Below are 15714 nucleotides of genomic sequence, written 5' to 3'. Positions count from 1 at the left end.
GATACAAAGCTTTCAGTGTGACGGTGGCGGTGAATTCACAAGCAAAGCATTTTTCAGTCATCTTTCTAGCTGCGGTATTCGTCAACTGCTGTCTTGTCCGCATACGCCTCAGCAGAATGTACTTGCCGAACACAAGCACAGAAGCATTACAGAACTGGGTTTGACACTAATGTTTCAGAGTAAGGTGCCTCGTTCTCTTTAGGTTGAAGCTTTCTTTACGGAAAATTATCTTACGAATCTTCTTCCCTCACTACAAGAAAACAGTGGCATACTGAGGGAAAAAATCGTCGGTATGTCGTCGGAATAACGCTATTCCGACGACATACCGACGAAAAAAGTCCTCGGAAATAACTCCTCGGAAATTCATCTTTCCTCGGAAATCCCTCGGAAATTTCCGACGGAATTCCGAGGAAATGAATTTCCTCGGAATATTCCGAAGACTTTTTTCGTCGGAAATTCCTCGGAATATTCCGAGGAATATCTCGTCGGAATATTCCGAGGGATACACTTCCTCGGAATATTTCCAAAATTCAAAAAAAAAATTATAAATTTATTTTTTTAAATTGAAATTCAAAAATATAAAATTAAAATTGAGATAGAAAACATATTTAAAATACAAAAAATAATAAAATAGTTTTTATAAATAAAAAAATGTTTTATAAATACAAAATTAGTTTTAGTAAATATAAATATTTTTATAAATATGAAATCATCTTTTTATAAATACAAAATAGTTTTTATAAATAAAAAAATAATAAAATAGTGTTTATAAATAAAAAAATGTTTTATAAATACAAAATTAGTTTTAATAAATATAAATATTTTTATAGATATGAAATCATCTTTTTATAAATACAAAATAGTATTTATAAATACAAAAATAATAAAATAGTGTTTATAAATCAAAAAATGTTTTATAAATACAAAATTAATTTTAAAATATGAAATCATCTTTTATAAATCCAAAAAACGAATTTATATAGAAAGAACGTTTTGTATATTTAAAAATAGTTTTTATAAATACAAAAATAAAAAAATAGTGTTTATAAATCAAAAAAATATTTTATAAATACAAAATTAGTTTTAATAAATATAAATATTTTTATAAATATGAAATCATCTTTTATAAATCCAAAAATCAAATTTATATACAAAAACGTTTTGTAAAATCGAATTTATATAAACGTTTTGTAAATACAAAAATAATAAACAATTTATAAAAAAAAATCTAAATCAATTCAACACAACCAAATCACAATTCTAAACCTATTACACAACAAATCACAATCCTACCCAATCACCCTAACAAAAATCTATCAAAAAACTTCTAAAATCATCAAATCTACTTAAAAACCTAACAAATAGGACCTAAGAGAGTGGGATAAGGTCCTTACATGATTTGTAAAGGAATGGAAAGGATTCGCCGGAGAGATCGTCGCGAGAGAAGGTGGAGAACGCCGGAAGGAGAGAGAGATCGCCGGAGAGGAAGAAGAGAGAAATGGGGAAGAAGAGAGAAATGGGGAAGAAGATGCGGTTCGAGTTTATAAAACCTTGGTTCTGACGGATATTTTCCGTCGGAATTCCCTCAGTATTTTCAATTTCAATTTTCGCGAAATATTTGGCGGCTTGTTTGCCCGGTTAAATGAAAATATTCCGAGGAAATTCCGACGGCCACTTAAATATCCGTCGGAATTTCCTCGGAATATTTTTATTAATTCGAGGAAAAAGAATATCCTGTGCATGTATTTCTATTAATTTATATTGTTTCTCGAAATTTCCTCGGAATATTCCGAGGAAATACCGAGGAACTAGTGTTTGGGGTTTCAAAACATCAATTTTTTTGCCGTATTTCATTTCTTATACAATTGTAATGCATACCATTGAAGATTCTTTGTATAGATGAGCATAAACCATGAAATAACAAATTTCAAAACGAATTGTAAGTATTCCCTTTACCGTTCATTAAAGTGTATAAGTGTTTCTCTTATGTTGTGGGGATTTCGTTCATACAATCGGAAAAGTGTTTATTATAGGGTAATGAACAAATTTTTGACTTCATAATGAACGTAAGACACTTAATAAGGGTTATATAGGTGTTATTCAAACCGCAAAACGTTGTTTTCGGTTTAAAAACCCTATTTCCTCGGAATTTCCTCGGAATATTCCGAGGGAATTCCGAGGAAACCCTTTTCTTCCTCAGAATTTCCTCGGAATATTCCGAGGAAATTCTGAGGAACTAGTGTTTGGGGTTTCAAAATCTCGAATGTTTTTTTATAAACGGATCGATCGATGTATTTATGTCCAAAAACGCATCGATCGATCACTAAGATGGACCAAAGCGTAACAATGTGATCGATCGATGAGATTATCCCATCGATCGATCAAGGATATCAAGTGTTCCTCGGAATTTCCTCGGAATATTCCGAGGAAATTCTGAGGAACTAGTGTTTGGGGTTTCAAAATCTCGAATGTTTTTTTATAAACGGATCGATCGATGTATTTATGTCCAAAAACGCATCGATCGATCACTATGATGGACCAAAGCGTAACAATGTGATCGATCGATGAGATTATCCCATCGATCGATCAAGGATATCAAGTGTTCCTCGGAATTTCCTCGGAATATTCCGAGGAAATTCTGAGGAACTAGTGTTTGGGGTTTCAAAATCTCGAATGTTTTTTTATAAACGGATCGATCGATGTATTTATGTCCAAAAACGCATCGATCGATCACTATGATGAACCAAATCGTAACAATGTGATCGATCGATGGGTATATGTCCAAAAACGCATCGATCGATCACTAGTTCGTCGGAATTTCCTCGGAATATTCCGACGGATTGATGTTTCCTCGGAATTCCGTCGGTATATCCCGAGGAAATTCCGAGGAAACCCAAATTTTGGGTTTCCTCGGAATTTCCTCGGAAATTCTTCGGGAAATTCCGAGGATTTCATTTTCCGTCGGAATGTCCGTCAGAATACCGATGTTTTCTTGTAGTGCCTCTTCTGTCTTGCAAGGCAATGTCAGTCCTTATGAGGTTCTGATGAAACAATCACCTACTTACACTGCTCTCCGTGTGTTTGGTTGCAAGTGCTTTCCGCATTTGAAGCCTTATACCCACAACAAACTTGACCCAAAGTCTCTTCTTTGTGTCTTCTTGGGGTATAATGACAAGTACAAAGGATATCGATGCTATCATCCTCCCAAAAAGACTGTCTACATCTCTCGACACGTCTTATTTGATGAACAATCGTTCCCTTATGACGATGTCTACAGACAGTTTCAAAGCTCCTCTACTACTCCTCTTCTGACTGCTTGGCAATCTGGTTTCACTCAGGTTGATGAGGTTCCTCCAGAGGAGTTCTCAATACCTCCACCGGATCTTCCTCCAAATCCAGCTCAGTCTAATGTCTCTGTTGTGACTCCTACAGTGACTGAAGAAGAGCAGCATTCTGGTTCGGAGGACTCGATCTTCTCTGACGATGATTTTCCTCCCCTCGATTCTCCAACTAGTTATGTTCTGGTTGCTGCACCCGTCGTGGATGCTCAACAATATGCATCTCTACCTACGCATTCAATGACTACACAAGCAAAAGCCGGTATCATGAAGCCCAACCCACGGTACGCTTTGCTTACTGTAAAATCAAACTATCCCACTCCAAGAACACTGAAGCAAGCGCTACAAGATGAAGGTTGGACTAATGCCATGGGTACTGAAATGGAGAATCATCGAGTAGCCCACACATGGGATCTTGTCCCTCCACCTGCAGACGTTGAGCCTCTCAATTGTGGTTGGGTTCACAGGACCAAGCTCTGCTCAGATGGCACTCTTGATAAATTGAAGTCTCGGTTAGTTGCTCGTGGTAATGAACAAAAAGAAGGCATTGACTACCTCGAAACGTTCAGCCCGGTAGTCCGCATAGCTACGATTCGAACGGTTCTTCACGTTGCAACAGTCAAGAAATGGTCCATCAAACAGCTCGACGTTCAGCATGCGTTTTTGCACGGTGATCTTAATGAAACCGTGTACATGAAGCAACCGCCTGGCTTCGAAGATTCGTCTCATCCTCACTACGTCTGCAAGCTCCGGAAAGCTATATATGGACTCAAACAGGCACCACGCGCTTGGTTCGATAAATTCAGTTCATTTTTGCTGGAGTTTAGGTTCAAATGCACAACACAGGACCCGTCCCTGTTTGTTTACTTGAATGGTCAAGATACAATGTACCTTCTTTTATATGTCGACGATATGCTCTTGGCTGGGAGCAACGACAAACTTGTTCAGCAGTTGCTTGAAGGGCTGAACAAGGAGTTTCGTATGAACGACATGGGAAGTCTACAATACTTTCTAGGTATTCAAGCACACTTCCACGACGAGGGAGTCTTCTTGTGTCAAGAGAAGTACGCCATGGATCTTCTCACTACGGCTGGGATGATTGATTGTGCTACAATGGCGACTCCTTTGCCTCTTCGTCCGAATCAAGTGCTTGGTCAAGACACAGTTTTCTCAGATCCCTCCTACCTCCGTAGCCTAGCAGGGAAGCTGCAGTATATGACGTTGACTCAACCTGACATACAGTTCGCAGTTAACTTTGTTTGTCAGAAGATGCATGCTCCAACCATCGCAGACTTCACCAATTTTAAGAGAGTTTTGCGCTATATCAAGGGTACTCTACAGTTTGGTATCAATCTCACTGGCGCTACTGATTTCACGCTCCGAGCTTACTCCGACAGTGACTGGTCCGGTTGTCGGGATACAAGCTGTTCTACAGGCGGTTTATGTACCTTTCTTGGTACAAACATCATCAGCTGGTCGGCGAAGAAGCATCCTACAGTCTCACGTTCTTCCACAGAAGCGGAGTATCGTACGATGTCTTATGCAGCTGAAGAGCTTAAATAGCTATCTTGTTTGCTTGGAGAAATGGGTTTGCCTCAACCTGTCACACCGGAGTTATATTGTGATAATCTCTCAGCCTGCTATCTCACAGCTAACCCGACGCAGCACAACCGAACCAAACATTTTGACAATGATTTTCGCTATGTTCGGGAGCGGGTAGCATTGGGTGCTCTTATAGTGAAGAAGATCCCAACGTCTGCTCAGATTGCCGATGTTTTTACGAAATCTCTGCCTCAGAAACCTTACTTTGATCTGCGTTACAAACTTGGCGTAGAGCTTCCTCCCGCGTCAAGTCTCTACGCCAAGTTTGAGGGGGTGTATTAAGGACACAAAGCCCATATCACACAGTGAGGCTTTAGTGTCTCAAGCCCAAGTGAAACCAGAGCCCAGACCTAGTTTCGACTTATCCGTTTTGTCTCTTTCCTCTGTCCTATCTAACGGTAAGAAGATAGAGACGACAGCTGGTCGCTGTACGGTAAAGGTGCAGAGCCAAATCCAGCTACACAACAGATTTGGAGCTCTGGGATCGCGAGCCCTGACGTGTCACTAATCATCATGCCTTCATCATGCTTCCTGCCCTTTAGGGCTTTCCTCGTTTTATATATATACGCTCTTTGTAAACCTGAAGTTGAACATTAATAAAGCATAAGTTTCATCTTCACATTCTATCTCTAAACATTCACACTTATGACCCAAAAGAGAGTAGTTGGCTAGTGGTGAATGGTTTGAAAGAATTGTTGGCTGAGGCGAGATATTCAGTCTGGTCGTACACTGGGAGCTACGGTGGGAAACTGGCTATGTTTTTTCCGAAAACAACAGGTAGAACAAAAGCTATCCGGTGTGCGGAGACTTCGCTAGAAAGACGTCGTCAAGGAAAGGAGATTTGGGGTAAAGTTGAGTGGTGTGATGATGTTTTGGTTGGTGATGATTTTTACGTTAAAAAATCTCTAGATGTTATCGTTTGATGCACTAAGTACTATCCATATTCTTAGGCAAGGTTTTAGTGGACTCTCATGCGCTAGTTAAGCTTGTTATTTGTCATATCAAATTACTAAGTACTAATCTTGTCTTACAAGTAATGTGAGGTGAATCATCATAACATATATAATCCATATGGTTACCTGCAAACGTGTTTACATGATTTTGCGTCTATCTTCATGATGATTAGAGGAACCATACCTTAGTTTGTGTTCCTCAGATAATTGTTCTTGTTATGTAATTCCTCAAACGTTGAGCTAGACTGAAAAACCCGGAGGTTGAAGATATAATTAAACTTCATAATGTTTTAGTCAATCCAAAACTTAACACATTCAAAGATGTTCAATATATACTTATACCTCCTTGACTTGGTCTCTCAGGTTCTTGACTTGTAACCGGTTCTCTGATCTGAACCGCTCTACATTTTGCATGAACTCGTTCATCTCTGAGCATTTTAGCTTGTAATACTTGTCCCTCTCTTGGTCTAACTCCTTTAACTCTTCAACCTCGTTCTTTAGCGTCCCGTAAAACTCAGCAATCGATACATTTATTGATATCATCATAACTATCTAAAAATCAAGAACAGAGCGTAAATATCAACCTCAGTTGCGATCTTCTGGTCGAGCATCAAACATTGGCGTTCTATGGATTGTATGCTTGCGTGTTTCAATGCTAGAATCTGTGATTTCTCCACTTGTAGCCAGTGCCGTCCCAAACTTTTACGTGGCCTAAAGCCTGTCAGAAAATGTGGCATTCTAACGTAACTTTTATCTAAAATTATTAAAAACAATGGTAGTAATAATACTCGAACCCCAAATATAGAAGTTGTACTTCACTTGTTTATCCATTTCACCTACAAACAACTTCATAAATTTTGACCTATAATTTACTTTATATTATGTGGCCTAAAGCTAATGCTTCATGTGCCTTAGTAGAGGGACGGGCCTGCTTGTAGCTCTTTTCTCCACATTAGATTTTTCAAAAAAAAATTCTTTAGATTTTTCAAAAATAAAACCTTTAAAATATAAAACAAATTTTCTTTTTTAAAAAGAGGGGGAGTATAAATTAAGGTTCTAGTTTTCAAATTTAAAGAAATATAATTAAATTAGAAAAAATATTTTGAATTATCTAAGCCCAAAAATTATTAGAGCAGCTCCAACTATGGGCTGCTGGTATAGTTCACAAAATAAACTAGGATAGTACTCGTCGTAGAACGTGGATTAGTATCTTTTTTACAGCACACAAAATATCAAATTTAACGTTAAAGTCATCTGCTTTTTGTTTGGTTATTTGGGTCTTTAATAATATAGGTTTGGTGTTCAAATATAATAACAATATATGTTGTGAGAATACTCTGAGATTTGTATTTTTTGCTTTGTGTAAAAATAATCGTATGTTTAACTTATATTACGAATATTTAATTTCATATTAATAAATTTTGATTTGGAAATTATATATGTGGGATAAACAGAATACATCTCATAAATAATATAAGTTTTTGTTATAATATAGGAAGCTGCGAGATTGTAGTGATATTTGGTTTATTTCATCAAGTTTATGTTCAGTAGTGATCTTTGTAATTTTTTAGTTGTTAGTAAAATTATTAAAACAAATATATGTTAATGTAACAGAATTCTCAAAGTTATATATTATATGTTAATGAAAAATAAAATAGGTCAAAAATTAAAATGACAACATTTTAACAGTAGATAAAAATAGTATTCTAATTTAATTAATAGCTTAGAAAAAAAAATTAAAAGAATAAAGAGAAAGATGAAAAGTTCTAAAAACATTTCAAGAACCATTTAAAAACTTTAAATGACACATGTCATTGAACTATCATTTCATCTATTAAAAAAAAAATCAAAACAAAATTGTGAAACTATAATATATTTTTTATTCTTTTTTAGATCCTTTGACGGTATCAAACCGTTGGGGTTGCTCCTAATGTTTTGGCTTTTTGTGTTTTCTTCTCTCTCCAAAAGCTATTTTAAATGAGCTTACAGTTAGGGTTTTTGTGATTTTCTCTCTGGAGGATAAGTTTGACAATGTCGTCGTCAAAGAAGGAGCAATCGTCAGAACCACCGTCTCTGATTTCGTTACTTCCCGAGGACATCATCATTGACATCTGTTGTGACGGACGTGAGAAGGAACAAATGCGGAAACAGATGAATAAAAACGATGTAACTACGATACAGATATTTAACGTGGTTCACCCCTAGGGCTACGTCCACGGGAAAAGAGAGATCTTATTATTGGAGGCAATATTGAGCTTACAAAGTGCAAGTTTAGAGTTACTTCGAAAACAAGATATATATAGTAGCATCTCGGATCTAAAATCCTAGACTATACGGACTCATGGGCCTAAACCCACGATCATATGTAACATCCATAATAACTTGATGCAACGCTCTTGATGCAACCGAGTCGGTATGATGTACGTGATATAACATCCATCGCCTAGATGTAATATCCAGATTCAAGGCATATCAACAAATCTCCACCTTGACTTGATCCTCCCAATAACAGATGTACCAGATGCACCTTCAAGTGCCAGATGTACCAGATGCGTGTCTCTGCGCCAGATGCGCCATCAGCGCTAAATGTACCAGATGCACTTTCAAGTGCCAGATGCGATATCAACGCCAAATGTACCAGATGTGTTCTTCAACGCCAAATGTACCATCGCTCTCTTTGCCTCAGATGTCCCTTCGGACCAGATGTGTTGCCATGACGGACCAGACGTCCTTTAACGGCCAGATGCTCAACTAAAGCCAGACGTTCGTCATCAGCCGGATGTCCCAACGGACTAGATGTCCCAACGGACCATTGTCCCAACGGACCAGATGCCCCAACGGGCCAGATGTCCCAACGGACCAGACGCCCCAACGGGCCATATGTCCCAATGGACCAGACGTCCCAACGGACTAGATGCCCCAACGGACCAGACGTCCCAACGGACCAGACGTCCCAACGGACCAGATATCCTTGCGGACCAGATGTCCTTGCAGACCAGATCCCCCAACGGGCCAGATGCCCCAACGGGCCAGATGTCCTTGCGGACCAGATGCCCCAACAGGCCAGATGTCCTTACGGACCAGATGCCCCAACGGGCCAGATGTCCTTGCGGACCAGATGCCCCGACGGGCATGATGCCCAACGGGCTAAACCATATACATTGTGAGATGAACATTTGCAGTGCACGGAATACTGATAGGTTCATCTGAAGACATCACGAACCTTGTCAACACCTCATTGATGTAGGCGTTTTGTGACCAGAACAACTCTTTCTCCATATCTTTGAAGATCTCCATCCCTAGAATCTTCTTTGATGCACCGAAGTCCTTCATCTCAACTTCAGAACTCAGAAGCTCCAGCTCCTCGATGTCACACTTCTCTTCAGCTATCAACATGTCATCCACGTAGAGTACCAAACAGATGAACGTCGCATCCTTAAACTTACTCACGTAAACACACCAATCAAAAGGACTTCTGATGTAGCCCAACTTGATTATATAGCTGTTGAATCTCTTGTACCATCGTCTGAGAGACTGCTTAAATCCACAAAGTGACTTCCGAAGCGTACACACATAGTCATCCTTTCCAGGAACTCGACAACCATCTGGCTGAGTCATGTATATCTCCTCTAGCTCTCCATGAAGAAACACTGTCTTCACATCAAATTGCTCAAGCTTCAAGTCCTGACGTGCTACCAGCGCTAGCAACACTCTAATAAAAGTATCTCTGACCACAAGCGAGAACATCTCATTGTATTTTACGCCCTCTCTTTGACTGAACCATCTTGCAACAACCTGAGCTTTATACTTAACTCTTTCTACCGATGATGCTCCAACATTTATCTTGAAGACCCACTTGCATGTAACATCCCTTCTCCCTGATGGTAATGTGACAAGATCCCATGTATGATTCTTCTGATGAGACTCCACATCTCTCGTTGAACCATGCCATTTCTCAGACTTGGGACTAGAAACAGTTTCCATGTAAGTGGATGACGCATCCACTTCCTCTGCAACCTGAAATGCATAACCCACCATATCATCAAAGTGATATCTCTCTGGTGGTCTGACATCAACCCTTATTGGTCGATCTTTCACGATGCTACGCTCTGTAACATCAAGCGTTTGAATCTTCGTAGACTCCAAACGAACATCTTCTACACGCTCCTCTTGATTTTCTGTGTGTGCCAGCACATCGATCACTTCATGATCATCTTGCAGCTCCACCTGTTTATCAGTGCTACCCTTTTCTGCTTCTGAACTGGACCCTGAGCTTCTAACCATAGATGCTTCATCGAAGACACCATTCCTGCTTAGAAACATTCGATTTTCTGATGGAGATCAGACCATGTATCCCTTGATTCCATCACCGTAGCCCATAAACACTCTTAAAAGTGAATATACAGCAGATCTACCTGACCACACCTCAGAAGGTATCCTGCACTCGATGCCTGTGTGGGGACCAAAAATTATCAAGTAGCATGCCATGTTAACTGCTTCAGCCCAAAGCCGCTTCTCCAAACCAGCACTCGAGAACATGCACATCGCTCTCTCTAGCATTATCTGGTTTATCCATTTTGCAACACCATCCCGCTGTGGTGTTCCCCTGTCTGTAAGATGCTTGGCAGATGTTGCACCCTTACAAAACTATTTAAACTCTTTCGAGCAGAGTTCCAAACCAATATCAGAATGAAGCAGATCTTGCTTCAACAGATGTTGCATCCCACGATCACCCATACGTCCAAGGCTCATATGCCATAGCTTAGTCATATATTCCTCTGAGATCTCTGGCGATGCAACATTTGCTGAACCGATAACCGTTTTACCCTTCAGCAAATACAGAGTACCGTTCATGAAACCCTTCAAAATCACATCAGAACCCCTATAGACATTCAAAACTCCATCGCCACCCGAATATTTGAATCCTTTCCTGTCCAGAAGACTCACGGATATCAAATTCTTCGTCATTGATGGAACATGCCTAACCTTGTTTAATGTGCAGAATCTACCATCATGTGTCCTGAGCTTGATTGAGCCGATCCCAACAATCTTGCAGACTAAGTCGTTTGCCATCTTAATCTTGCTGTCAAGTACCTCTGTGTACTCTAAAAACCACTCTCTCCTCGGTGTCATATGGTAGGATGCTCCCATATCAAGAACCCACACATCAGAAGAGTGTGTGTGTCCGTGCACAACAAGAGCGATGTCATCGTCAGACTTGGTTTCATCCTCGGCTACTGCAACAGACCCAAACTACTGCTCCTTCATCTTGGGACAGTCTGACTTCCAATGTCCCTTCTCTTTGCTATAGTTACAAATATCAGATGCTTTAGGACCCCTTGGAAACGACTTCCTATCTTTCGAAGTCTTTCTGTTCCCATGTCCCTTCACACCACTGACAAACAACCCCGATGCTTGATTGTCTGTCCCTGAGCTGGATGCCTTATGGTGCAATTCCCGACTATGAAGCGCCGACCTAACTTCTTCCAGTTTCACTGTATCTTTGCCAACAATGAACGATTGAACGAAGTTCTCGAAGGAGTTCGGCAGAGATACCAACAGGATTAGTGTCGCGTCTTCATCCTCCACCTTAACATCGATGTTACGCAGCTCCAGTAATATCGAATTCAGCTTGTCAAGATGGTCGCGAGGCTCAATACCTTCTTGCATACGCAAGGCGAAGAGGCGTTGCTTCAGAAGTAGCTTATTCATCAAAGATTTTGTCATGTACACACTCGCCAACTTCTGCCACAAACTAGCAGCTGTTTTCTCATCCGACACTTCAATGATAATCTCGTCTGCTAGACACAACAAAATTGTTGAGAACGCTTTCTCTTCCAGAGCCTCCAAATCAGCTGCTTCAGATTTCTTCCCTGACAATGGTCCCCAGATGCCTTGTTGCTTCAACAACGCCTGCATCTTAATCTGCCAAAGACTGAAGATATTTTTCTCATCAAACTTGTTGATCTTCGCGTTTATTCTAGACATCTTCTCACCAGATCACCAACCCCGAACTCTGATACCAGTTTGTTGTGACGGACGTGAGAAGGAACAGATTCGGAAACAGATGAATAAAAACGATGTAACTACGATACAGATATTTAACGTGGTTCACCCCTAGGGCTACGTCCACGGGCAAAGAGAGATCTTATTATTGGAGGCAATATTGAGCTTACAAAGTGCAAGTTTAGGGTTACTTCGAATACAAGATATATATAGTAGCATCTCACATCTAAAACCATAGACTATACGGACTCATGAGCCTAAGCCCACGATCAGATGATCAGATGTAACATCCATAATAACTTGATGCAACGCTCTTGATGCAACCGAGTCGGTATGATGTACGTGATGTAACATCCATCGCCTAGATGTAATATCCAGATTCAAGGCATATCAACGCATCTTTATCGCGTGTACGGTGGTGCGACTATCGAACACTCTCCATCGTTTCCAAGCATTTCCGATCACTTGTTACCTCCCACGAGCTATACGCGAGACGATCACTGTTAGGATGCACGGAACGCCGTCTCTATGTCGCCCTCTCTAACCGAGAAACCACTTCTCACAATCCTTATATTCTCTGCCTGGAAGCCAACGATAATCACCGCTTGGTCCTTATCCCTTGGCCTACCCATGTGCCCCACGTTGGAAGCTTCGTCTCTGTGGGCTCGAAGATATATGCGTTTGATATGTTGAACCGTTACCACCATCTGCCGATTCCAAGCATTGACCGTAGATTCCAAACGGTGCACCTCGTGCATTGTATGAATGCAACCATGGATGTTTCAGTTGCTGGCGTCATTGGCAGGAAAATATACGTAACTGGATATACTAAAATCCCATGGGATACATCGGCGAAGATGGTCATGGCTGTGTTCAATACAGAAACACAAATATGGGAAACTGCGACAGAGACTATGATAGGTCGGCCCTATGGTTGTGTGGTGATGGCTGGTAAGATGTACACGAGGGATGCTCGTAACAGCTTTGTTTACGATCCAAAGGAGAGTAAATGGGAGACAGACAAGAGGCTGAATATGTTTAAGTGGGAGGGTGGGTGTGTGGTTGATGACGTATTGTATTACTTTGATATTCGTGGTGGGAGTGTTGAGAGCTTATGACCCAAGAAAGAGTAGTTGGATAGTGGTGAAAGGTTTGAAAAGATTGGTGGCTGAAGGGAGATTTTCAGAATCGTATTACACTGGGAGTTGCCGTGGGAAGCTGGTTTTGTTTTTCTCTAAAGATCGTAGGATAAAAGGTATCAGGTGTGCGCAGATTTCACTGGAAAGGAGGCACCACCAGGGAAGAAGTGAGATTTGGGGTAAGATTGATTGGTGTGATGATGTTTTTTTTCGTAGTGATGATCTTTTTGTTACGAAAACTCTACATGTTATTCTTTGATGCATGAACTCTCCATTCTTGGGCAAGGTTTTAGTGACTCTCATGGCTTGCTAAGCTTATTTATTTTTTTCATATCAAATTACAAACCTTGAAATCATCATAGCATATAATCCATATGGTTTACCTGCAAACGTGTTCATATGCTTTTGCACCTCTCTTCATGATGATGATTAGAGGAATCATACCTTGATTTGTGTGTTCCTCAGATAATTGTTATTGTTATGAATTTCCTCGAACTTTGAGCTAAGCTGAGAAACCTACGTTAATGGTAATATTTAAAACTCTTTTATGATTCACATTTAAAGATGTTCATATATACTTAGATTTTACTCCCTCCGGATACGAATGTAAGATGTTATATCTTTTTATTTTGTATACAAATATATGATGTTTTTAGATATAATTAATATATTTATTTTTAAAATTTAAACATAAATTAAAAAGTAAAATTATGAGTGGTAAAACTTTATTGATATAACCAAAAATTAACAATTAAAATAGTATATTTATTGTTTCTTAATCCCCTATATATTAATTGAAGAACATTTGAAAAGATATAATCTCAATTTTGTAATAATTAAAAAAAACTTCTTGCATATGTGTCAATCAATTAGGTAGTTAATTAGTCTTACGTGTCAGCCTCACATTAAAATTGAAAAACATGTTGGTCCAATTCGATTTTTTTATCTCACTAAAAATATTTAATACCAACTATATGATATAATATGATATTAACTAAAGCAATGTGACTATTAATATATTATTACCTAATGTGATTATGATATATATAGTAATTAATTATTTTAAATAATGAATATTTGCTAATAATCTGTATGCTTTCTATCATTTTCGTTTAATTCTTTACTATTAAAATAAATTACACAATTACATTAATCATATATTAAAAATTTAGATTTTTTTGTATATGTTGTATTTTGAATTTTTCAAAATGAGTATAAATTTCTAAAACTGTGGAAAGTCTCACATAAACTTTTGTGATCAATATTTAAATTTTTTTCTATAATAAGATACAATGATAATAAAATCTTAGAAATAAATAATTTTATTTTAATAAGTGTTTATGTTAATATATATATATATATTTCATATCGTTTTAAATTTAATTATATATCATATACGATAGATAAAATTGATTGTTTTGATTTATTTATTCTAAAATGATTGCGAATAAACAAGAGCGGTCATTTGATTTATATGTGCAAGCCAATTTATTACATAATAGTAACTGATTTCTTAGTTATTTAATATATAATTATTATTTTATTATTTCATAATATGCAGAAAAATGTAAAATAAGTATTTATTCTGCACAAGGCGCAGATCTTAACCTAAGTATGTATCTCTTTAATAATTTTGAATCTTAAACATTTTCTAAATCTCATGCCAAAATAAAAGAAACAAATGAGAATAAATTCAAAAATTAATATTTATATCGAGCAATAACCAAAATGACACAAAAAGGAGAAAAATTTCGAAGATAGATATGATTGACACGTGAACGTAAACTTCTCATAACCATAATTAACTTTTAAATTGCTAAATCATGATATAAAACCGAGCTGACATAGTTTCATTGTAACCAAATAGTAGGCGTGAGATTCTTCGGCCTAAACGTTAGGTTTTTATGCGATAAATAATTTTTTGACCTAAAATATTTTTAAAAATGAAATCAGTTTATTAGTAAACAAATTATGTAATTAACAAAAAAAATGTTTTAAAAATTTTTTAAGAGCCAAATATATTAATTAGATCAATAATATAATTTTTTTTCCATACGATATTTCTTAAATAATTTTCATATAAATTTACCATGCACAAAGCGCATGTCTTATTCTAGTATGTGTGTAAAACCTTAAACATCATACATTTAAATCCACAGGGAGTAATACTTTTCCCTCTCGTGGTCTAACTCCTTTAGCTCTTCAACCTTGCTCTTGAGTATTTGAATGATCAACACATTGATTGATATCATCATAACTATCCCAAAAACCAAGAACCATGATTCTCATGGCTTGTTTTTTTTCATATCAAATTACAAACATGCAAGGTGAACCATCTTAAGATAGGCCTTGATTGGTAGATCATTAGCATTAGCATTATGCTCTACATTATCCAATCAACAATTGTTATAAAAGCATTTAGAGAAGCATTTACTAAATGCTAATGCTATACAAATACTCTCTGGCCAATGCTCTCAAATGAAGCTTTTAGAAGAGTATTTGCATTTATAATTTATGAAATTAAGGAAAATATATAATTAATTAATTTATTTTATTTAATAATAATTTACAATAAAAATATATTTTTTTGAATAGTATTTCACATTTAAAATATAATTTAATTTATATAACTTAATTTAAATAATTTAATTTATTTTAAATGTGAAGAATTATTTT

At 37.6% G+C, this 15714-nt stretch overlaps 1 protein-coding gene across 1 annotated transcript; it reads left to right on the top strand.

The window, feature by feature from the left end:
* Positions 1–12172: 12172 nt before the first annotated feature.
* On the top strand, positions 12173–13017 carry LOC106392770 (F-box/kelch-repeat protein At4g38940-like). The gene is made up of 2 exons (XM_048755456.1): positions 12173–12182; positions 12278–13017. The coding sequence occupies exons 1-2, from the start codon at positions 12173–12175 to the stop codon at positions 13015–13017; spliced, it is 750 nt and encodes a 249-aa protein (XP_048611413.1).
* The last annotated feature ends 2697 nt before the right edge of the window (positions 13018–15714 follow it).

This window comes from Brassica napus, chromosome C4 (assembly GCF_020379485.1).
Source record: "Brassica napus cultivar Da-Ae chromosome C4, Da-Ae, whole genome shotgun sequence".
Lineage (NCBI taxonomy): Eukaryota > Viridiplantae > Streptophyta > Magnoliopsida > Brassicales > Brassicaceae > Brassica > Brassica napus.
Note: the sequence above shows the minus strand (reverse complement) of the source record. Positions and strands in the feature narration are given on the sequence as shown.